The sequence below is a fragment of the Mauremys reevesii genome, linkage group 1 (assembly GCF_016161935.1).
Source record: "Mauremys reevesii isolate NIE-2019 linkage group 1, ASM1616193v1, whole genome shotgun sequence".
Classification (NCBI taxonomy): domain Eukaryota; kingdom Metazoa; phylum Chordata; order Testudines; family Geoemydidae; genus Mauremys; species Mauremys reevesii.
The window spans coordinates 201,433,011-201,457,764 of record NC_052623.1 but is presented as its reverse complement, the minus strand read 5'-3'; the positions used below and the strand labels follow the sequence as shown (position 1 = coordinate 201,457,764).

At 43.8% G+C, this 24,754-nt stretch overlaps 1 protein-coding gene across 32 annotated transcripts in view; it reads right to left on the bottom strand.

Annotated features, from left to right (window-relative positions):
* LOC120403210 (ABI family member 3 binding protein) overlaps window positions 1–24,754 on the bottom strand; it is a 315,866-nt gene that overhangs the window by 32,842 nt on the left and 258,270 nt on the right. For all 32 annotated transcript variants that reach the window (XM_039534071.1, XM_039534129.1, XM_039534193.1 and 29 more), the window contains 5 exons: window positions 19,194–19,277; window positions 17,468–17,578; window positions 10,175–10,306; window positions 8,798–8,866; window positions 3,618–3,830 (listed from right to left, as the gene is read on the bottom strand). In XM_039534071.1, the coding sequence (XP_039390005.1) occupies window positions 3,618–3,830; window positions 8,798–8,866; window positions 10,175–10,306; window positions 17,468–17,578; window positions 19,194–19,277 (609 nt within the window). The remainder of the gene's footprint in view (window positions 1–3,617; window positions 3,831–8,797; window positions 8,867–10,174; window positions 10,307–17,467; window positions 17,579–19,193; window positions 19,278–24,754) is intronic.

Genomic DNA, 24,754 nt, shown 5'->3' with positions numbered 1-24,754 from the left:
GGATCTGGGGCTGTTTCCGTTGTGTCCTCTGTAGCATGTGGGGGTGGTCTAGATAATGCCACCTCTGTAGTACGAGGGGTGGTTCTGTCTGCAAGTGACTATGCCTGGTGATGCCCCAATGTAATGGACCTAGAAACCCTGGAAGGGGTACCCTGAGCCTGATGATAAGCCCAGGGGGTCCAGAAGGGCCCTTGTGCAGTAGGTGGCCACCGTGGTTGCCAGGACGAAGCCTACCGTGCTTGTCCGACCTACGCATATTGCACCGTGAATAGTAGGAGCCGGTCACAGAATCCGAGGATCTAGAGTGTGACAACCACGGCGGTGCCAAGGATCCCTGCGCTGGCGGTCGGTGCCAAGAAGAGGAAGTCAAGGATGGGTGCCGCGATGACCATGTAGATGATCGGCATCGGCTTTCCCCTGACTTAGATCAATGCTGGGGAACAGCTCCTGTGGCGTATCATGGTGCGGGGCGATAGAGGGTGATTGCAACCGGTGGCGAAGACCCTGAGCATTGCATTCCCTGCATCTTACTATCTTGTACTGTTGCCAGGGGTGAAGTAGATTGGGAATGGTGCCGTGAATGGTGCCGGTCTGCTGAGGAAGAGGGCCTCATCGTTGCCAGCATGCCTCTAGATGGCACCGTCTAGGCGGTGCCGGGGGCTTGTCTCTAACAGCAATGGGCTGAGGCACAATACTTTCTATGAGCTCCCTTGCTGCCTTGAAAGTATCTGGAATGGAGAGGGGTTCCATCTCCTCCACCAAGCAGTGCCCTGCTGGAGAGTCGCCAGTTGCCAGACTCAACATTGCCGACGGAGTTGATGGAACAGGATCTTGCTGTTTGGAAGTTAAGTCCTTCCTCTGTGGCAGCAAATTCTCCCCGGATGGTCTCACTCTCTGAGAAGAGCGCCCTCTGTTGGCCTTCTTATGGCACATGTGGGGCACTGGGGATGTTGACTGGTGCTGGGGTGCCACACCGTGCTGCGGTGCTGGGGATCTTTGCTGTCGAGGATCTCTAGTACCAGAGTCCTTCCTTGGTACCAGTTCGTGGACCAATGCTGGGGTGCTCCGCACTGAGTTCAGAACTTGGCAGTCAGGTGCCGCTGCACGGAGTGTGGCTTCCATTAATAGTTATCTGAAATGGAAGTCACGTTCCTTCCTAGTCCTGGGCTTGAAAGCCTTGCAGATCTTGCAGCGCTCGGACTGATGTGCCTTCCCTATACACCTCAACCATGAGTCGTGAGGGTCACTGTTGGGCATAGGTTTCTTGCATAGACCTCCCCAAGATTTAAATACTTGGGCTTGAGGCATGCCCTGGAGCCCAAGGCAGGGAGCGGGGAGAATGACCCACTCACCAAAGCTATTGTACTAAACAATAAACTAAACAATAAAACAAAAGGAAAGCTGTGAAGAACTAAGAATGGCTAAGGAAAGACTTGTAGGCAAGCAAGCTAACACAGTTCCAATGCTGCCACGGATGGTAAAAAGGAACTGAAAGGGGGTTGGCAGGGTCATATATTGAGCGCCATGAGGGTGCCACTCCAGGAGGCTCCCTGGCCGACCCGACGGGAGCTGTTAAGAGAAAAAGTTTCCGATGACCATGCATGCAGCATGCACACACCTAATTGGAATCGACGTGAACAATCACTTGAAGAAGAAACTATGTTTAATGATCCAGTGTTATGGAGTTGTGAGTGTAATGGGACCTGGGTAGGCTGAGCTTGTTGAGACCCTTTTCCCGTCCCTCCAGTACATCCTTTCAAGTGACACCCACATCTCTACTTCTCTTTGTGGTGAGATCCCGCGATCCAGCCACTGTCCAACTGCGTCTCTAGGTTACAACTGTCTGGTTGCCAACAGTGCTACTTAGCAGGCTCACTGGGCTCACCATCTGCAAGTTTCCCTCTGGGAGCCTGTGGTCAGCACACATTTTCTGTCAACACAGGAACAGCTTCTTCCAAACAAATGTGATTTATTCTGCCCAAAAGTTACGCAGTGCTTAGAGAGCTGGATTAAATAATGAGACCTACGTGTATGTTCCCTTATTTAAGATTAACCTCTCTAGCCACTGTTCACATGGGTCTGGTTTATTCCCCATCTCGGAGCTGGGAGAAACAGCCTACACGGCTTGCAGGCTCAGCCTTCTCCCTCTATCTCTGACTCTCATACTGTCTGCTTTTTTACTGACATACCCAGGCATAAGATTATCACCTGTCCTGTATTGGGCAGGACAATCCCCAAATGCAGAGTTCAAGTCCCGGTCCCAAGCTGAATGACTTTGGGGCAGCATTTATCCAAAATTCCCCGTGACACTGCTCCACGCCTGCCAGAGGCACAGGGGTGGCACCAGCCTTTTCCCACTTGAGAGGCCTTTCTTCTCAAGCTAATATATATATTAACTTTATGTTATATGATATAAGCTTTTTACACCTCTACACTGATATAACGCGACCCGATATAACATGAATTCAGCTGTAACGTGGTAAAGCAGCGCTCTGGGGGGGCGGGGCTGCACACTCCGGCAGATCAAAGCAAGTTCGATATAACGCGGTTTCATCTATAATGCAGTAATATTTTTTGGCTCCCAAGGACAGCGTTATATCGGGGTAGAGGTGTTACATATCTATATCTATATCTAGATATATATTAGCTTTAGAAGGAGGGCAGGCCTCTCATCTCTTTCCCAAACACCAGACTGCAGACTATTTTATATCATTACATGTGTTCCTCTTGAAAGAAAAGACTGAATTTGCCTCTAGTTATACAGATCTGTAAAATGAGTATGACTAAGGGTCCACAGTAGACTTGTGAGTACATCAAGGCTAAGGGAGTCCTTCACTTAGCAATAATGACAATATGCAAGATCATCCATTAGACTAATGAAATACATTGTTTTTTTATGGGAAGATGAACATGAATGCTAAGTTATCCTCACTATTTTTTAAATCTAAAAACCTGACTTGGGTTACAGATTTCCAAAGGAAAGATATAACTTTTATAGGGCCTGATGATCCTGTAAGTATCTACTCTGGGGTGTGATGCTTATTACTGCGAGTAGAAGCCCATCGACTTTATTGGTTAGTCGTAAGGCTTTGCTGGATCAGGTCCTTAGACTGTAAACTCCTGAAGAGAAGAAACATGTCTGTATTATTGCTGTAAAATGCTATGCACACCTACAATACTGTGCTATACATAAGTGTTAAATAATAATGTTAAATAACTTGCTTTTCCCTTTTATTGTCAAACAGCTGAATTACCATTATTAGATCCTACCAGACTGTAGAGAATCCACTTACCTACAGTGCATCGAGGAGGCAGAAATAAATAATGGGAAGACACTTCTTATATAGGCCTGACTCTACATTGTCTTGCATCTTGTGTAGTCACTGACATCAATACAGAGTGAGTCTGCAGAACTCCACAGTTCTGATCTGATAGCATTTTACACCCACCTTCTGCAATTGTCAACAGTTATACAAGATGCTCGGCAGTGAAGAGTCAGGCTCCCTTTATCTAAATGATACTTTCATCTGTGGACACAAAACAATGACAAACAAAGTAAAAAGGAGCATACAGTGTTATATATTGAAGTAGTAGATGATAACTGAAATTAAACTTACAGGTAACGGTGTCATTTTCCGGTTTTGTCCAGTTCAGTATCACAAAGCTTGGACAACCCTCGACTGTCACCACAGTGAGGTTGGAAGGAGGATTTTGTGGAGGGCTAGTAACATTTTCCTGTTCTCTAACCTTCTTTTCTTGGAAGTATTTGAGAGTCCTTGTAATAGAACATGGCTCACTGTCATTTTTTGGTATGTACTTGACGTGAGGCCCTAGGAGGAAAGCATCACCCAGTTAGTGCTCGGTAGGGCAGCAGAATGCAGCTACACTGAAAACAAGGCAAAACTTATTTAAGTGCATGAAGTAGGAAATCCTGCCTGACAAATCATGTCCAAAATCTAACACAAATGCCTTTCTGTGACGGTCACATCTATACTTTGTGTGCGCATTGTAGTCTCTGAGTATGTTTTAACTATTATTTTCCCATTTTTTGTAATTTATCTTCTCTAATGCCTACATGTGAGAGACAGAATAATAAACATCCCAACACCAACATGTTGGTGTGATTTTTGTACACCTGGAGCTGTGCTCATTTCACCCATCTCTCATTTGCACGAGTGATGATGGCAGTGGGCACTCAAAACTGCAGGGACAGTGTTACATAGGAGTCAACAGGGTAAAGACACACCTAAATATTCTGAGCAAGTGAATTAGTTTCTATCACAAACTGGGAAAAGGACTGACTTTGGTTATCTATTTTTACAGTGTCTAGAAGAATGAAGCCCTGCTGCAACAAGGATTTGTCAAGAATAAATCTTGCCACACCCCCTAACTTCCTTCTCTGACAGGGTTACTGCTCTAGTGGATGGTGGGGGAAGAAGGGAAGCTGTAGACATGATGCATCTTGATTTTAGTCAGGCTTTTGACGCAATCCCACACAACATTCTCATGAGAAAACTAGGGATATGTGGTCTAGATGAAAAACCTGGTTGAAAACCCATATTCAAAGAGTAGCTAATAATGGTTTGTTATCAAACTGGGAGTTTGTCTCTAGTGGAGTCCTACAGGGGTCTATCCTGGGTTTGGTACTATTCAATATTTTCATCAATAACTTGGATAAGGGAGTGGAGAGTAGGCTTATAAAATCTGTGAATGACACCAAGCTGGGAGGGGTTGCAGGCACTTTGGAAGAAAGGATTAGAATTCAAAACAACCTCGACAAATTGGAGAATTGCCCTGAACTCACCAAGATGAAATTCAATAAAGACAAGTGCAAAGTACTGCACTTAGGAAAGAAAAATCAAATGAACAACTACAAAATGGGGACTAACTAGCTAGGCAGTAGTACTGCCAAAAAGGATCTGTGGGTTATAGTGGATCACAAATTGAATACGAGTCAACAATGTGATGCAGCTCTGAAAAAGGCTAATACCGTTTTGGGGTGTATTAACAGAAGTGTCATATGTAAGACATGGGAGGTAACTGTCTTGTTCTAGTCGGATCTGGTGATGCTCCAACTGGAGTACTGTGTCCTGTTCTGGGCACCACATTTTAAGTATGGACAAATTGAAGCCCAGAAGAGAAATGATAAAAGTTTAAGAAAACCTGACCTATGAGGAAAGTTAAAACTGGGCATGTTTAGTGTTGAGAAAACAAGACCGAGGGGGGAACTGATAAGAATCTTCGAATATGGCAAAGGATGTTACAAAGAAGACAGTGATCAATGGTTCTTCATATCCACTGAAGGCAGAAGTAGAAGCAATTGGCTTAATCTGTAACAAGGGAGATTTAGGTTAGACATTAGGCAAAGCTTTCTTACTATGAGGTTAGTTAAGCAGTGATATAAGTTACCAAGGGAATTTGTGGAATTTCCAATTTTTGAGGTTTTTAAGAACAGGTGGGACAAACATTTGTCAAGGATGGTAGGTTTACTTGGTCCTGCCTCAGCGCACTGGGTTGGATTTGATGACCTCTCAAGGTCCCTTCCAGCCCTATATTTTATGGTTCTATGATCCTGTTTGCAGCTTCCAGCAGCTACTATAATACATAACAATAATTGTCTCGTTTCCACAAAAAGGGTAACAAGTTTAATGCAGGGCCTTGCACTCATTATCTGCCTGATCCTGCCATTTCTGAAGTCAAGTGGAAATTTCCATTGATTTCAATGGTGCAAGATCAAGCCCTGAAACCATCCTTAAAAGGCAAGAGTTTTGCATTCTGTAGTGACATTATAAAAGAAGATTAGTGAAGGTGATAAAGAGTGTATTAGCCTTAAAATGGAAACCTTTATTAGGTTAGAGAGATAAGAGTATTAATATGGCTTTAATTACACATGCAACAGTTTCTATGCATAGACTGGAAAGAGGCAGGATTAGTCTGGGAGAGTAAATTCTTCCTCTGAGGAGATGGGAGCTATTACTGTAACTCTGCACTCCCATGCTTCAGGTTTCTTTTCGACACTCGATAGTGCCTCTCTATTTGAAAGAAAATGCACAATTGGTTTAAAAGACAATTATTACAGTGACTGACATATTTTCTTCTCAGCATAGTTTTTATGATCAGGCACACTGGCAGCAGTGGGGATTATCTGTAAGAATGGGTTTGCCCTGTAATACTTGGTAGGGTGAGTAATCCATAGGGTAAAGCTTGCCTTGAGGCACAGTGGTAATAAATAGTAAAAGCCTGTATGGGTGGGCTTGCAAGGCATATTAGGATATTACATGATGATTTCAATAGAATATGAACAGCATGCATTAGCACAATTGCTGGCAAGTGGTTTCTGGCAGATTTGTTTCCTGTCCTCCAGTCAAGAATGATTAGGTAGTCTACACTGAAGTCCTTTCATCTGCCACCAAAATGTAACTGAAAAAAAAGCACTTAAAGTTTGAAAGCAGGAACTAAACAGGGTATTGTGATGGGCTGTGTACCACACACTGGTATGGATAAGTGTTAACTGGAGCTCGAGAGCTCAATTAAGGTACTTTGCTCCATCTGGAGGGTAGGTCAGTCCCAGTTACTAGAACCTTGTGTGGATACAAATGTATACCCGCAGATGCGGATATAAATCGGTATTCGCGGAACTGCAGGGATCTTCCGGAAACCGCAGTGATGAAAGGAGCAGAACTTGGGGCTGCTACTCTCAGGAGCCAGCGCCCCGCGCTGACAGCTCCGGCATGGCCGAACCGCTCCCAGTCACCAGGCTCACCAGCAGCTGTCCCTGGTCATGCTCTTGTGTTCAAGCGGTGCACACGCCCCCAGACAGGAGATTCAGACAGCTGTGTGGAAGGGATGGGGGCAGGGCTGCGGGTGGTACAACCATACTGGCGGAGCTGCCAGCGGGGCACTGGCTCCTGGGAGCAGTGGCCCCACGTTCTGCTCCTTTTGCTGTTGCAGTTCCTGGGAGGGCCCTGCGGTTCACTGGATACCGATTTATATCCACGGACATAAATTTGTATCCGTGCAGGGTTCTACCAATTACTGATGGGGGAGGAGATGGGGGTTAGTATAAAGACAAGAAGCTGTGGTAGAAAAGGGTTGCAAGAAAACAGGCAGGTGCTCTGCAGTTATTCTCTGGTGGCTTGTCTACACTTAGAACACTACAGCGGCACAGCTAATAAAGGTAATAATTGGAGATATACCAATTTCCTAGAACTAGAAGGGACCTTGAAAGGTCATTGAGTCCAGCCCCCTGCCTTCAGTAGCAGGACCAATTTTTGCCCCAGAACCCAAAGTGGCCCCCTCAAGGATTGAACTTACAACCCTGGGTCTAGCAGGCCAATGCTCAAACCACTGAGCTATCCCTCCCCCTAGCTGTACTGCTTGAGGTTAGACACGACTTATGCTGATGAGAGGGAATCTCCTGCCAGCATTGGTAATCCACCTATAAATCCTATTGTAGACCTGGCCTGGGATCAGAGAGTGGAAAGAGCCAGAGGAGGGCAGAATGGTGTTTAAGATTCTACTTTTACTTTGGGATTTTGGTGAGGGGGATTCTGGCCCTGAAAGAAGGGTGAGCCCAGAGAGTTGGGGGGCTGAAGGCCTGAGAAAGGAAGAAGTCCAAGGAAAGAACAGCAAAGAGTTGGATGGAGGATTCCTTACTGCTGGTTACAGGGGCCCTGAGCTAGAACGTGGTGTAGTGGGACAGCCCAGGTTCCCTTACCAGCCACTGCTGAGCAGACATTAAGCCAGAGAAGGGGAGAGGGATGATGGAAAGTCCTGAGAAAAGGGAGTGACAACCATGGGGCCCAGAGTTGGGTCTGAAGACCTGATAAATTGCTCGACTGTTCTGTTACCGTATGTAGCAGGGTGGCCACCTGCTCCTGCCCTGAAGGGCTTGAAATCAGCCCTGGGAGAGGGCTGGGACTGCGAGAGGGCTGCTGCTAGGAAAAGCAGCAATCCTCGGCTGATTGGGGAACCAGCCTCAGATGTGGCCACACCCCAATCAGGGCCCAGCTGGCCCTTATAAGAGGGCAGTGGGCCAGGAGCACACAGATATTCTCTCTCTAGATGTGGAGAGGGATGGGCCTGGCTGCTAGGAGCTAAGCATGGTACCAAGACTGGTGCAGTCTTGCTGGGGGAAGGCCAGAGCACCGGCCTAGAAACCACCCAGGCTGCAGGCCTTGTTAAAGGCCAAAGAAAGGTACTTGGGTTGCAGAGGGCAGCCCAAGGGCAGGCAGAGGCACCAGGTCCAAACCCCCCTTGCCAGTGATGAGTGGCATTTACACTGCAGTCCGCCCCAGTGAACCAGGGGCTAGATTGAGACTGGCAGTAGCCATAGATACATAGGTGGGGATAGAGGGGAGGGGAGACCCAGATCTGTGGGGGTACTGCCAGGGGGCAGCACCCCGGCCTGAAAGGGTCACCGGGGTCCAGGAGGGACTCAGGCCCAGCAGCAAGCTGGACACCGGCCTGCAGAGGGCACTCCAGAGGCTGGAGATGCTAATTCCCTGGACGACCAGCAGGAGGCGCTGCAGGGGTGAATCCTGCCCCGTTACACCATAGAAGAGGTGGACTTAAATCATCACCTGGCTGAAGAGCCATATCACGGGAAGAGATGGACCACCAGAGGACCAGAGTGGCTACTGGCAAGGAATGCCAGAGTGGGAGAGAACTGCTACACCATTCCTGGTCATGAGGAGGTGCACTACTGATGAGTCCAACACTTCTACAGATATATATTGATGGGGAAATATATGAAAACTGACTTAATAATCAAGGAATGTAGCCATTACAGTCATACCTGTGAACCGTTGTTTGCCCAGAGAATCAGTCTCTGATGTAGGATTCGAGCTGAAGACAGTTGTATTAACTGAGGAAGACACAGTCACAATAAAATTCTCAGAAAAGCAACAAGTTACAATATAAAAATGACAACACCTCATATTTCATCTGCCATTCTAAATTACCTCTCTGTGGAGCATGCTTGCTGTCATTTTTGCTTTCTCCTAGTAGTCACCTGAACTTGTCTGTGATGGAAAATAAAAGCCTAGCTTCTCTGCCAAAACCAGGATAATCATTACCCAAATGACTGAGCTCATTATTCCTGTTGAATCCAGCCCATGCAGAATATCCACACTCCTCTTTAAAGCTCCAACAAAGCATTTTTTTGCATCACATTGACTCTCCACCTTTTAAGTCATGGTCTGGCTCAGTCTCCATAAGCACATAAGACTATTACATTGATTCAGTAGAGCTTCCACAATCAAAATGGCAAACATGGGCCAAATTCTATCTTCCCAGCATGCAACTCCCATTAAAATCAATAAAAGTGAAGTGCAAGTATGCTGGAAGCCAGTGGAAGTACATGAAAAAGCAGAATAGGACCCATGAAGTTAATATTTCATAATTAAATATTAATTATGGCAAACAAAATGGACCAAATTCTGCACTTAGACGTCAACCCTGCTTCCATCAAAGCATATGGCACCATGGCAGTCACAAGTGGGAAATCATTCAAAGGTATATTTCAGCCTGATAAATCTGAAGAGGTTTGAATAAATATTTTATATTACATTATATAAAATTAAGAAAAGCACTCTGCATCTGTCTCTTTTTAATCTCGGGTCCCTAAGTTATTGCAGCCTACACTCGTGCTTTATACAACTTTCCAAGTGAAGCAGCTCTTATTTTCCCAAACTCAGATGAGTTTAAAAACCAGATCTAGTGGCATGTACCCATCTCATATTACTTCTTATATGCAGAGGGGCTGGATTATCAGAGTAACTAGGTGGATATATACATCTTGTGGTTCCTCAACACAGTTCAAGTGGCCTCTATAGTAAGTATCAAAAGTGTGTGAGGTATATACAGACTTCTCAGAAGACAAAGGGCCTTATTCTGATCTCACATAGATGCAAATCAGGAGTAAGTCAGTTGAATTCAATGGCGTTACACTAGTGCAGAAGTGGTGTAAGTGAGATCAGAATCAGAACCAGGCCAAAGGACCTTATATTAAATAGATAACATAAACACAAGTGTTTGGGGAAGGGATGCAACAAAAATTTAAGTGACTGATACAATCAAGTAGCTGAATTGCATGGAACTTTAATACAGGAGCTCCCTGAACTTTAGATAAAAACAAACAAAGATAAAACAAAACTGCTCCTAACATGCTTACCATAGTCCTCTGGAGAAGCAGAAACTGTTGGCTTCTTTCTTGGCGTTTCCATCTTCAGAGATATGGTTGGTCCAGTAGATTTAGCTACAATAGTCGTGGGAGAAGGTGGAGCTCGTGACTTCAAGGCAATTCCTATGTGGAAGAAGGTACATGATGAGAGAGCTAAATTCAGTAACTGAGACTTGGACTCTTCCACTATAATACTGTTTTTAAGTTCCTTTCACTTGCATACTCAACATGGTGGGCACATTACCAAGTCCATAGTATGAAGGAGGATTATGGATGTAAACAGAGACAGCCAGCAAGGGTTGTCCTAATTACAGCTGAATTTACACTGCTGAACAATGGAACCCTAAAAAGTTTGTTACAGTATTTCCTAGGGCAGTTCTAAATCCATTCAAGACAAACAGCATGACTTTCATTAGTTCTGCCCAACATTTTGTACAATCTATAGCACAATGGGCCCAGAAATTGGGTAGGCTGGCTTATTATTATAGTAAGCAATATCGATCTTGAGAAGGCGTTGATGAGTAGTGCTATTATTCTCCATTGAAAATAAATGACTAAATTACTTGCCATTTTTAATTATTTTAGATCATGGGATATTGTTTTTATTTTCTCCTGGTATTAGGGTGACCAGATGACAAAACTGAGTTGAAATATCGGGACACGGGGTGGGGGCGGTGGAGAAAAAAAAGCCGCCGGAGCTTCTCCCGCCCCCCTGCACCAGCTCGCCTTGTCTCCACCTCCCCCTATAGGAGAAGGTGCCCAGCTGGTGCAATCCCGCGGGCGGCCCCAGAGTGGGAGGAGCAGGCCCCAGCCCCTCAGTCCTGCTCGGGTCCCACAGGGGAATGAACAGGGCTGCCACTGCCTCCACCCCGGGGTGGGTTTTCCCTACAGCCCGCCCTGTGGGGTGGCGTGCATGTGGCGGGAGGTGAAGCCCCGTCGGAGTCCCTGCGTGGAAAGCTGCTGCCTCCCCACCCCACCCATGGGCGAGTACAGGGAGCCGGTTCCCCAGGCCGGACCCGGGGATGCCCCTGCAGGTACTGCCCCGCCCTCCTGCCGCTGCGCTTGACCGGGCCCCTCCTAGAACTCCTGGCCCAGCCTCTTCCGGGCTCCATCGCCCCGGCCCCGCAGCAGCAGGGGCTGCTCCGCTCTGCCTGGGACACTCGCCCCCGCAGCCCCCTCCGCCCCACGTGTGTCTCTGGCCCACACCCCCACACTGCGCTCGACCGGGCCCCTCCTGCAGCTCCCAGACCAGCCACTCCCGGGCTCCATCGCTCTGGCCCTGCAGCAGCATGAACTGCTCCGCTCTGCCCCGCCTGGGACATTCACCCCTGCAGCCCCTCTCCGCTCCACGCCCCCACGCTGCCCACCTGGGTCCTGCCTGCTCCGCACTGCCCCCGGACCCACCGCGCTGCCCCGCAGGCTGCAGGGCTGGAGCAGCCTCCATGCTGCGCTCCTGGCCCCAGTCATGGCCCATGTGCAATTTAGGGCTACCCAGGCTGCTGCACATGGAGGGGCGTCTCCGGGGCTGGGGGCGGGGATTTGGGGAGGGATCCAATGGGGGAAGGAGGGGTCGGAGTCGGGGCGGGGCGAGAGCCCCTCCGGGCTCCGCCTGTGCACTGGAGCGGAGGGCAAAATTGCTTGTTTGTCCCGTGTCCTGACTGAACATCGGTCAGGATGCGGGACAAACAAGCAAATATCGGGACAGTCCCGATAAAATTGGGACGTCTGGTCACCCTATCTGGTATCAATTAAATGATGAAGACAAGTATTTGAAGAGGTGGGTGGTTTGTGGCAAAATATTTCTACAGTAGAACATCAGAGTTACAAACACCAGAATTACAAACTGACCAGTCAACCACACACCTCATTTGGAATCGGAAATACGCAACCATGCAGCAGCAGAGACCCTCCCACCCCCAAAAGGCAATACAGTACTGTGCTAAATGTAAACTACAAAAAAAAAAAGGGGGGGGGACAACATTTTTCTTCTGCATAGTAAAGTTTCAAATCTGTATTAAGTCAATGTTCAGTTGTAAACTTTTGAAAGAACAACCATAACGTTTTGTTCATAGTTACGAACATTTCAGAGTTATGAACAACCTCCATTACTGAGGTGTTTGTAACTCTGCGGTTCTACTGTAGTTTGTTTTAAAAAAGTAAGTGGAAGTCCAAAATTAAATTTGAAAAAGGTCAGATATTTTCTAACAAATATTGCATAGCAAATCTCAAAGAGTTCAAATACTATATAATTTAGGCCTGCTCCCTGCTTATCATGACACTAGAGATAGTCAATACTTTTCAAACAAAACATTTTTTGTTGATAAATGCAGATTTGCCAACACTGAAACATTTTGCAAATTCATATCAATTTTGCCAAATTTACAGTAAAAACAAAGAAACAAATCCCTCAAAAAGAAACATTCACTTTTTTTGGTTCAAAATGATTTCATTTCAAAACTTCCTATAATTTTATAGACACACTGTAACATTCTATACCTTGGGGGACATCCTGGAGCCCCCATAATCCTCATTTTTATATAATCGTGATCTTACATATAAAGCATGCCTTGTAAGGTATCAGGGGAAAGGTTATGATCTACTAAAAGTCATTTCTCTATCCATATATGTATATCATTAATGCATATAAAGTTATGTTAATTGTGTTGTATGGTTGTCACTAAAACATGCTGTAATCAGCCAGATATTAGCTCCCTTGAGGCAACAGCAAGGAAAGTAACCAACACCCGAGCAGGGTATCAATCCACCCATCAACAAGTATTGTCCAGCAAGGGAGCTACAACGCAATGACTCACCTGCATGAGGCCTCACCGGGGGAATTGTTCAACCTTGCCTGGAGACTAGGCAATGCACTTAGACATGCTTGGACTTGTGTTCCCCAAGCACATGGGACTGACACAGACACAGTGGCCACATGCTGTGCCTTTTTCCTGCCCCTACCTATGTTGCAAGCAACAAAGACACTGAGAAGAAGACTGAAGACTCCAACTGAGGGGACTGGCCCAGATTTTAAGGGTGAAATCTGTATACTATGGACTGCAATATCCAGTGGGGTGAGAAAAACTGCTTAGTCTAGCCCAGTTGTTGCCCAGTCTTATGGGGTTGAGAGTTTACACTGCGTGCTTATATTTTATTTCTTTTGGTAACTAACTCTGACTTTTTGCCTATCACTTAAAATCTACCTTTTATAGTCAATAAATTTGTTTAACTGTTTATCTTTACCAGTGAGTTTGTATGAAGTGTGTGGTAAATCTGCTCAGGTTTTGCAAAGGCTGGTGTATATCCACTTTCCATTGATGAAGTGGTGAGCCAATTAATAAATTTGCATTGCCCATCTTGAGCAGTGTAAGACGGTGTATTCCCGAGGTACGGTGCTGGGACCTGGAGAGATTTGGCTCTGATGCCTTTTTCTGTGTGGTTCATGAGTGGCTCTGGGAGTATTCATGCAATATAGCTGGGCGTGGGGTCTCCACGTGCAGTTGTGCTGAGTGATAACAGCACCTGGAGGGGTTTGCTGCTGATCACTAGCAAGGCATTGTGAGAGACAGCCCAGGCTGGAGAGAGTTAAGGGGGCACAGCGGTCCCACAGTCCCAGGCTGCACCCCAAGGATCCCATCATACACACATGAAAAAAATGCTCTAAATAGAAACCTAACTCTTCATTCAACCCAAAACAAAATTTACTTTGACTTTTCAATTTGCCAAAAATTAAATAAAAAAATTTCAATTTGATCTGAAACACAATTCATTTTTTATTTTTCTGAACTGCGAAATATCTGTTATTTGCCCAGCTCTGTATGATACACAAGAACATCGCTTCCAAACAGACAGTGGCTTTGGTCAATCAGACGTAAGGACAGAAACGGAAATTCCATTAAGGCTTTCATTCTTGCCATTAAATTTCAGGATGTTTATAGAAATCTCTTACTTCCTTTTTGGAGATTTTGAATGGCTAAGCAATAACTCCTCCCGTAATATTCAGCTTGTATATAAAATGTTACTAATAAGAATTTCCAATGGTGGTACAAGAAAGAACTATGGGGAAAAATTATGAAAGGGAAAATTGATGCATAATTAATTAAGGCTGTGGAATAGTCTCTGAAGAGAATTGGTGGAAGCTTCATGATTTGGGACATTTAAAACTAAACTGGACAAAACATTAGGAAATGTATGATCGAAGAAAATCCTGGCCCTGAAAGATGGACTGGATGAGCTAATTGGTTTATTCTATCTTTAAAGTCCAGGATTCTATGACAGTTACTAGCTAATATGTAAATTGGCCTTTAAGTTGTGGGAAAAGAGGATGAAAATATGAAACACTGGTAGATGTATCAGAGATTTAATGAAGAAAAGTGCAAATGTGGAGTAACTCTTGGATATCAAAGAAGTCTCTCCAGATTTACACGAGTGCATTGGTGCCCAAACTTTTCCTGTCATGCCCCCACTTACCAGCAATGGAATCTATCTGCGTTCTCCTCCATTACTGCACAATCAAGGCTTCCTCAGCAGAGGAGCTTGGGCTGAAGGGATAGGGGAGGAGCTGGGGCTGGAGGCAGAGAGGGAATGAGGGAAGAGCTGGGCTGGGGGTGGAGCACAGGGTGGATTGGAGCTGTGTATGGGGACGGAGCTGGGTTGAGCGCAGAGTGGGGCTGGGTGGCGCTCCCTCCCTGTGCCCTTTGTGGGGGCTGGCCAGGGCCCCACCATGTGGTCCACGAATGTTCCTCTGTTGCCCCTCCACCCCAGGAGGGCACACCCCACAGTTTGGGGACCCCTGCACTAGTGTAACAATGAGCAGAACCTGGACCCAATTCATCCCTGGTCTGAGTCCATTAAATCAATGGAATTACGCCAAGGATGAAACTGCCACAACATGTTCCAATTACAACATAAATTTAAAAATGTATTAATCAACTAACAGCATTAACTCACACCTGGAACTACTGCTATGTCAAGGGGGAAAATAGGCCCACAACATTTCATGTGCATTTGTTCTTGTGTGTGGTAAGAGGAGAAACAGGTAATGCAATAGTTTGACGCTACACCAACATTTCAATACTGGAGACCTGGGGCAAACTGGTTAATGTCTCCACAAAGTGAGTTCTTCTGCTGAACACAGTGCCCAGCGCACACCAGCTTGCACAACTGGCAATCTCTACCCTAGAATTAACATCAGAAGCCAAAAATTGAGGTGAATTAGAAGATCTGACTGGGATAGATTTGCATCACATTTGCCTGCCTCTAGTCAGACCTAGCAGCCTTTCACACTCATGAGTAGTTACATTCACACAAAAAGTAATATGCATGTATCAATACATCAGACCCTGGAAATAACAATGAAGGCAATATAGCTTGAACCATTCTTAATTTCTTTCTTTTATTTGTAAGCCAGTGACCTATTACAAACATAACCCAGGTTTCATTTAACACAATTTTGCAGTAAGTCACAAAACCATAGAACTAAATCTAATGTTGTCCGTAGTAATGGATTTCATTTCAATAAAATCAAACTTTTAGAAAATGCAAATATTTGTGATATATGTTACAGTTTAACATAAGAAGTATTTCTGCCATTTGGTCTAAACAGAATTAGAGAATTGCAATACAGTTATTGGATGCAGGCTCAAGATTGTCTAATAATGCATAGTACAGGTGAGTCTCATCTTACGCGCATTTAACATGCGCGAATTCAGCTTTGCGCAGTTGGCAAAAAAAAAAAAGAGAGAAAAATAGCAATTTAAATACTGTACCTGTAGTGCGGGCGATTCCGCCTGCCATTACACTCAAGGTAATTTTGACTATACGCGATTTTCGCTTTACGCGCTGACAGCGGAACGTAACCCCAGCGTAAGATGAGACTCACCTGGATTAGTAAAAGCAGCAAAGAATCCTGTGGCACCTTATAGACTAACAGACGTTTTGGAGCATGAGCTTTCGTGGGTGAATACCCACTTCGTCGGATGCAAGTGGGTATGACTTGCATCCGACGAAGTGGGTATTCACCCACGAAAGCTCATGCTCCAAAACGTCTGTTAGTCTATAAGGTGCCACAGGATTCTTTGCTGCTTTTACAGATCCAGACTAACACGGCTACACCTCTGATACTTGTCACCTGGATTAGTATTCTTATAGAATAATAAATCATGAAGTACAGTTTTGCTTGGAAGTAGTTGTATAAAGTTCAGTGACTATCTTCATATTTTTTTTAACTTTTATATTTTATTGTGGGTATGGGCCATCCTGATGGGTTTTTTTCTCCTGCTGCTAATAGCCCACCTTAACTGATTACCCTTGTTATAGTTAGTATGGCAACACTCATTTTTCCATGTTTTCTGTGTATATATATTTTCCTACTGTATTTTCCATTGCATGCATCCGATGAAGTGGGTTTTAGCCCAGAAAAGCTTATGCTCAAATACATTTGTTAGCCTCTAAGGTGCCACAAGTACTCCTGTTCTTTTTATATAAATAGGAATACTGGAATCACAAAAGTATTAATCATACTAGAACAGACAATCAGTCTGATGGGTCTGATTTCCTGCCTCCAGTAGTAGTAGTAAATAACTGAGCTGCAATTTTCAAAGAGAGCAGAGGATTTAGCCACATTCTTTCCATTAATTTTCAATAGAAGATGTGTGGTTAAATCCACTGAACTGCTTTGCAAATCCCAACCCTGATTTTTTATGGGTCGAATTCCCCTGAAAATTCTGTAATGCTGCACATGTTGGACACCATTTTTTCCTTTCTGATTCTTACAGATAATCAGTTACAGATCTATCCTGAGGCATGATGTTTGATTACCGCTATCTGAGACATGCATGTGATAACTGTAAATGCTATTATTAGTCATAAAATTATCTACTGTAACTCTTTTAAAAGGAAATATTGACTTAACTTGCATCACTCCATTATGCTTTCAGCTGCACCAGTAGGACTGATTATACTGAAATCTGGTTAGAGAAGGAACTGGACTTATGTGTGAAGGCAAAAGAGCATTAGACATGCTCATCTCAGGAGGGTAGCTTAAGTGCAAGTCATATTCAGCCTGCGCTTCATCAGATCCATCCTTTGTATGCATAAAACAGATATCCAAGGAAATTCAAGTGGGAACCTTGCAGAACTTGCCTTAGCTAACAAAAATGGACCTGATCCTGTGAAGTTCTGACTGCGCTCAATTCCCACGGATATCAACAGGGGTTAAGGCTATTCAGCACATCACAGCAACCAAAAGCATTAAAACTGAAACTGAAAATGAAAAGGCTGAAATACCTGCACTCCCTGGTTTACCAGTCACTGTGTTTGGAGGCAACGGTTTTCTTCGCACCTGTGTGGGCTTGGCAGGAGCTAAGGGAGGATGCCGACGGCCAGGTGCTGTAGCTACTGTATAAATATTACAAGACAGTACTGTTAGCTATTTAACCACAAACCATGTAATCAGAAAGAGAAACAGGGCTAACAGCTTTATTTTGACTTCTCAAACAAAATTTTATGGCACGTGCTTCAGCATTCAGAATAGCAGAAGCACAGAAAGGGAGATCCTGAACGAAGTTACATATTGACCTTAAATTCTCTGCAGGAAAAGTGTATGCCTGCAGGATTAAACCATGCCTTCATCAAAGCAAGGCAGCCAAGACAGTCCATTTGAACCGCTCCTTTCTTTGACAGGTTATACAAATGCTTCAGAGATTCATTTAGTGTACACAGTTACTTTTGTCAAGAAGAACATTCCTGTAGGCACAACTGGATATTTTTTCTTCCAAAGGATAACCACCAGCTGAGAACATTTGGAATTCTGCAAATTAAGTGTCCTATTCCCAAATCCCATCAATACTGTATATATTTTTTGTTACTACCTTGCATCATTGCTCATCACAAAGCTGGCGTCACCCAAAAATACTAAATGATTATTTTATTTTTAACAAATTTTAAGGAAGATTTAAATAGTTTAGTAATGGAACAGGTACAGCATGGGCAGTGCAAACTTCCCTACACTGAATGGCCAATATGGCTCGATTTTGTAAGCCCTGTTTCTCTTTTTTTACCCAAGTAAATTAAGTGCCAGTGTTCTGTCTCGGGATTATGAACACACCAGTTTATAATTAATTTAGGAGGCTTTTCTTTGCACACATTCTTTGAAGTTTTAACATCAGACAGGATTCAAAAGGAAAAGCCTTTAAAAATATCAGTAAGAGCATAAAAGTAAATTCATGCACAGCTTCAGAGAGATGGTAATTTTTTCTTCAGATTAAATGCTAGTGAACAAAAACGCCAAAGTAGCAGTTAGTATGGGTTCTTATAATGAAGGCAGAATGATACCATGTATATATTCCTTTTCATTAAAAGCATGCAATTCCTAATAAGCTAATAAGCCACAAAAAACCCCATTAAAGCATGAACAGAGTGATTGTTTTATTATTTTGACAATATGAATGCTTTAAAAAAAATGTAGAATGTTCATGGGAATTTAATTCTTGTGAAAACTGCCAAATTGACAGCCCTGGACAGATACAGCACATACAGAGGAAGTGCAAGCTTCCTCGTATTGCCCTGCTAATTGTCCTCAATCTTAGCCTGTAGAGTGTATCCTTATGGGTTAGATGGTAATTTTGTCTCATTTAGACCCATTCCATCCATGGGTCTCTCAACAAGAGTGCCAATCAGTACCAACTGTGATGGTGTTTTTGTAATGTGGCTTCTTGACCACACAGCTTCACCACATAGCTTGCCAAACAACCATCAGATGGTAACAACATTTGGTCCCCAGCAACCTGGGCTGGATATGAACTAATGATCTAGAAGTGTAAATTTCTTTATTCTATCACCAGTCTCCTGAGCCATGAGGACATATTTTTCTGATGAGAAATGAGAGATCCTATTTTATCTACTTCAGTAGACATAGTGTTGTTTTGTTTTGTTTTTTGTCATCTAAAAAGGCAATTTTATCACTAACCTCATTTGTGAGGAACTGTGACATGGTCTTCATAATTAATCTTACCGGAATCTGGCTTTTTCCTTGTAATATTGGATTCCAGCGATATATTTGAGCCCATGAGAAAGTTGGTAAAATTCTGAACTGTTTCTTTGTCACATGCAAAATAAAAGAAAATAAAGTAAATGTATACATAACAAAACATACACACAAAACTCATTTTCAAACTCTAGCTAAAACAAACATGAGCCTCAGAACATACACCTATCATTCATTGTTGTTACATTTACTGAACCTCAAAGTGCGCTAGTTGCTTTCTAGTACAAGGAAGAAGATATTGGCTCTGGCCCCAAAGAGATGGCAATCTGATTTTAGACACGGTGCAAAAAAAGGGGGCAACAAGCGGTAGAAAGGGGTAGTGAGAGCAAGGGCTGGGTAACAGCAGTGAGATTCCATGGTTACTCAAGAAAAGCTAGGGCCCAACACGATAGAGAAAAAGCTTGTTTCCTTTTTCAATACATAAATTAAATGTTCTGACTCTTGTAGAGGGCCAGCTCTTTTTTCCTCCTAGAAAAGACTGTCTGTTCATCCCCAATATGGAACCACTGGAGATACACTGAACCAAACACACACCATATTTGGACTACTGAAGGCAAAATGTGGGTAAAATTCAGTTTGTATATAAAGGATTGCCCTACTTACAAGTAATGTAAAGAGATTTAAAAAAACCCCAAAGTTGAGTGGCACTATAAAGATCAACATCAATATTCTTGGTACATAACTATTTTTGGAGTAACTGTTTTACATATTGACAATTAAGACACATGTAGACTAATCTTAATATGCATTCCCCTAACAAAATGAAGGTACATTTACATATCCCATTGGCTGCACAATGGCTAATGTTGGTAAAATGAGATAGAGGAGAGTCACTGCAATTTTGTCACATTTGTGGACAATCCATCTGAATAGTTCTCCTGAATGTGCTCAGTATGTTATGTTAAAAACAATTAATCACAATAAAGTTTTATCACAATTTACTTTCCAAATGACTCAGAACATTGTGTACTTAAACTTAATTTGGATAACATGTCAAAGAAGTCAACTAAATTAATATAGCACAGTATCTGAAAATGAAAACCACAGTCGAATAACTATCAATTTCAAATTCAATTCCAACATGCCCATGACATTAAAAACAAAGATTTTATAAATTTAACAGCTATCATTAAGATTAAGTGTTAGATGTACTGTTCCAACAGTATAAATTGGATAATTTTTTTAAGTGACTTCTTATTCAATGATCACCATTTATGGGCCTAATCCTGGCAAAACTCTGACTGGCTTCAGTGGAAACAGGATCTGATCTTAAAACTAATCCTGAGACGTTTTCTGATTATTTATCAAGCTGACCAATAGCAGACTGGTTCCAGTTAAATCTTCTAGGCAATCTTATGGCAGCTGTCTTGAGTGGCCGCTGTAGCGCTATAGTACTCAGGACAGGTACAATCTTGCTGAGCATGTGATAATAAACCCAAGCCAAAATGATCCCAAAGTCATCAGTTATCATTACAGATGGGACCTGTCATAAAGCAGCTGCTCCAGAGACAGGCTGTGGTATGACACACCCACCCGCTTCAGTTTCCCCTCAGTCCAGCCTTAAAAAGAGCACAGTCTCACTCACTGTCCCGTTCAAAGTCCCACCCCTGGGCATAATTTATGCATGGCACACACAATATTCTGCAGAATACGTGTGGGAAAACCATTCTCCCAGTTCCCACAGTGAAACATAGAAAAACACAGTGACTTCCATTCCCCTACGAAGGACATGACTTCAGGTCACACACCCTCTGTTCCCAGTTCCTTTCTGCCCTGGGTTCCAGGGCCCCAGTCTCTAGACCATCCACCTGAGTGTGACTGGTCTCATGAGTTTTCTACCCAAACACAATGCAATGACTCATGTCTTTTCAGGCTCCTGGCTCTGGCTCTCCAGATCATGAAGATCATCACGCTAGCCCCTCCTAGCCCTCGGCCCTTTTCAACCTCCCAGCACAGGCTTTCTGTCTCAGGAAGGTCAACAGGCTAGCCTCTCCACTGGTCTCTTACCTTTTAGCCCTTTACAGCCTCCCTGCATTGGCCCTCCAGTTTGGTAAAGTCAGCAGACTAGCACCTCTGGCAGTCTCCTTCCCTGCATTCCTTTCAGCTCTCTTCAGCTTCCCTGTCTCTCCTGGCTAACTGTCACTTGCCCTTTAAGTCTGCCCTCAGGCAGTTTTCCAGATCTCCCACTCACCCAGTCTCTGCCCCTCTAGGTTCTCAGGTGCCCCCTTTTAAGCGCCATTAGAAGGAAACTAATCAGTCACAGGTATACTGGACCCTGCTCCCTCTTAAAGGGACCAAACATCCTATGACAGGCCCAAGCCACAACATTCAAATCTGGATCTGGGCGTGCTTCAAAATGTGGGAGGATGTTTGGATGCAGGATTCTGATTTGGGCCCATATCTCATAATGATTATCTTCTCAAAGTACCTTTAACAGCTTTGTATTCTCTTATGATGCTTACTAATAACAGAATACTTTGCACTTAGCTCTGATTGGGCCACAACTTCAGCTAGTGTAAGCCAGCTTAGCTCCACTGACTCCTTGCAGACACCAATGTGAAACTGCAAACCTCCATGATTTCAATGCAAAATAATATATCAGACCAGGATTCCACCCCAGGTTTTCCCTAAATTTAGAAGAAGAAATGATAGTGGTTACTTGACTTCAGTGGAACTATGCTGATTTATACCAGCCACAGATCTGGCGCTCTTACTAGAGAACATAAGAATAGCCATACTGAGTCAGACTAATGGTCCATCTAGCCTAGTATTCTGTTTTCTGACAGGGTCAAATGCTAGATGCTTCAGAGGGAACAGGACAATTATCGAGTGATTCATCCCACACAGATTAATTTGTTCCATTCTCACTGCTACTTCCCTTTCAACAGGATCTTCTGCTATTTTTATGTACGTATGTATGTATGTAGTGACAGGGTCAGGCCAGATGGCTACAGGAGAGTGATCGAAAGTAGATACATTAGCCCCAGATTAAGCAGATCTCTGTTTCCTGAGTAAGATAATGGTCTGCTCCAGAACAATCAGAAAATTGCTGGAACCAATTATGGCAGACAGGCTAATTAGGACACCTGGAGCCAATTAAGAAACTACTAGAATCAATTAGGACAGGCAGGCTAATCAGGGCACCTGGTTTAAAAAGGACCTCACTTCAGTCAGTGAGGTGTGTGTGAGATGCTGGGAGCAAGAAGTGTGCAAGGAACTGAGAGTGAGTAGACATACTGCTGGAGGACCGAGGAGTACAAGCGTCATCAAGCATCAGGAGGAAGGTCCTGTGGTGAGGATAAAGAAGGTGTTGGGAGGAGGCCATGGGGAAGTAGCCCAGGGAATTGTAGCTGTCACAGGAAACACTGTAGATAGTTGCTATCCACAGGGCCCTGAGCTGGAACCTGGAGTAGAGGGCAGGCCCGGGTTCCCCCCATCCCTCCAACTCCCTGTTTGATATTAGAGGCATTTACTTGGACTATGGGTCCCACCAGAGGAGAAGGTCCCTGGCCTGTCCCCTGACCCACTAGGTGGGTCAGCAGAGTGCGGGGATTGTTCTTCTCCCTTTCCCCATGCTGGACAGTGATGAGGTTAGCTGAGTGAACGGCAGATTTGAGTCACTACAAAAGTAGCGAAACTGAGGGCTGCTGTGAATCTGTGAGGTGAGCAAATCAGCCAATAAGCGCAGGACCCAACAAGGCAGAGGAGCAACTTTGTCACAATATATATAAAAAGTTAATGCAACATTATATTGGATAAATAAAATTCTATGCTTTCAGGCTAAAAAGACCCTTCTTCAGAACACTTGTTGTCAAGAACTAATATGATTATAAACATCTTCTGCTAATGTATATGGTATTTGGTAACAATGCATGAAACAATAACAAATCTAGTCTCAGCAAAAACCACTGCAATTTTCTCCACTGTCTAAGCTGTAGCCACTACTTTAGGATGAAATTCATCTCTATGCAGAGGGGAAACACAAGGTCTATGTACCACTTAAGCACTTTTTTTTGAAGGAGCAGAGGGAACTGGTGTGGAGGAAGCAGTGGCACTGGAATAGAGGTGTGGGGGCAGAGGTCATGAGGAATTGTAGGAGGAGCCTCTTTCTTCTGAGGAGAGAGAAGAGCAGCTGCAAGGAGAGTTAGGAGGAGAACAATATATTCATCTTCAGTGTATTTCATTAAGAATGACCCCACCTGACTTCAGTCCTCTACACTGAGTTACATTGCCACTCAATCACATACAGATCCACAAACTGGAAATGGCTCAAACCAAAACCCTGAATCCAATTGACTCTGAACTTCAGGAAGTTCAAAATCCAGATCTGGGTTTTGTGTTCTCAGGCCTGTTTCCCCCAAGTATAGAGCATGTTTACATCTGAGAGTGACTGAGTCAAATAGAATTCTTCTGGGTACTCCCACTGCTGCATGCCTCCATCCTTACCTCCCAAAAAGGATTTAGTGACTAAAAAAATACAATTTGACCCTCAGTGTTGGTTGGTCATCCCTAATTTTCAACAAAAACTTGCAAGGCACGACTGGATGTGATCTATTCAGCCAATATCCATACTTTCCACTGGTTGGCTTTCCTGTTTAGTTTTTGAAAAATCCTGTCTCAATCCTCAAGTTCTCACCTGCTTTTTCATCTTCTGCCAGTGGGTTTCTGGGTAGTTTGAACTAAAAAAGCAACTTCACAATCTCAGAATTTCAATATTTGAGGTTAATAAAACTAACATTTACTGACAATATCTCCAAAGAAAACTCTTGTTCGTTGCCCAAACAGAAGGTAGATCTGTTACTCTCTTGACATTCTGCTGGTTCTCAGAGTGCTCATTACTTTCTGATTATATTAGATATCTAAAGTCATACTCACACACAGCATAATTTTACTCTTAGACAATTAACAAATGATGCATTTCATTTCCCAAATTAACTGATATATATACACACATTCCCCAGTATTTAAATTTCTGGCTGACCTATTGAACCTCCTGTAAATTATCATGATCATCCAGGAGTACTTGTGGCACCTTTGAGACTAACAAATTTATTTTAGCATAAGCTTTCGTGGGCTACAGCTCACTTCTTCAGATGCATAGAATGGAACACACAGACAGGAGATATTTATACATACAGAGAACATGAAAAGGTGGAAGTACGCATACCAACTGGAAGAGTTCAATCAACTGAGATGAGCTATCGTCAGCAGGAGCTCATCTCAATTGATTGGACTCTTCCAGTTGGCATGCATACTTTCACCTTTTCATGTTCTCTGTATGTATAAATAACTCCTGTCTGCGTGTTCCATTCTATGCATCTGAAGAAGTGAGCTGTAGCCCACGAAAGCTTATGCTGAAATAAATTTGTTAGTCTCTAAGGTGCCACAAGTACTCCTGTTCTTTTTGCGGATACAGACTAACACGGCTGCTACTCTGAAACCTGTCATTATCATCCAGTAATCCTCACACCTAGGAAGGTATGATTTATCTCAAATTCTGATTTAGTTATAAAAGGAGATGGGTTTGG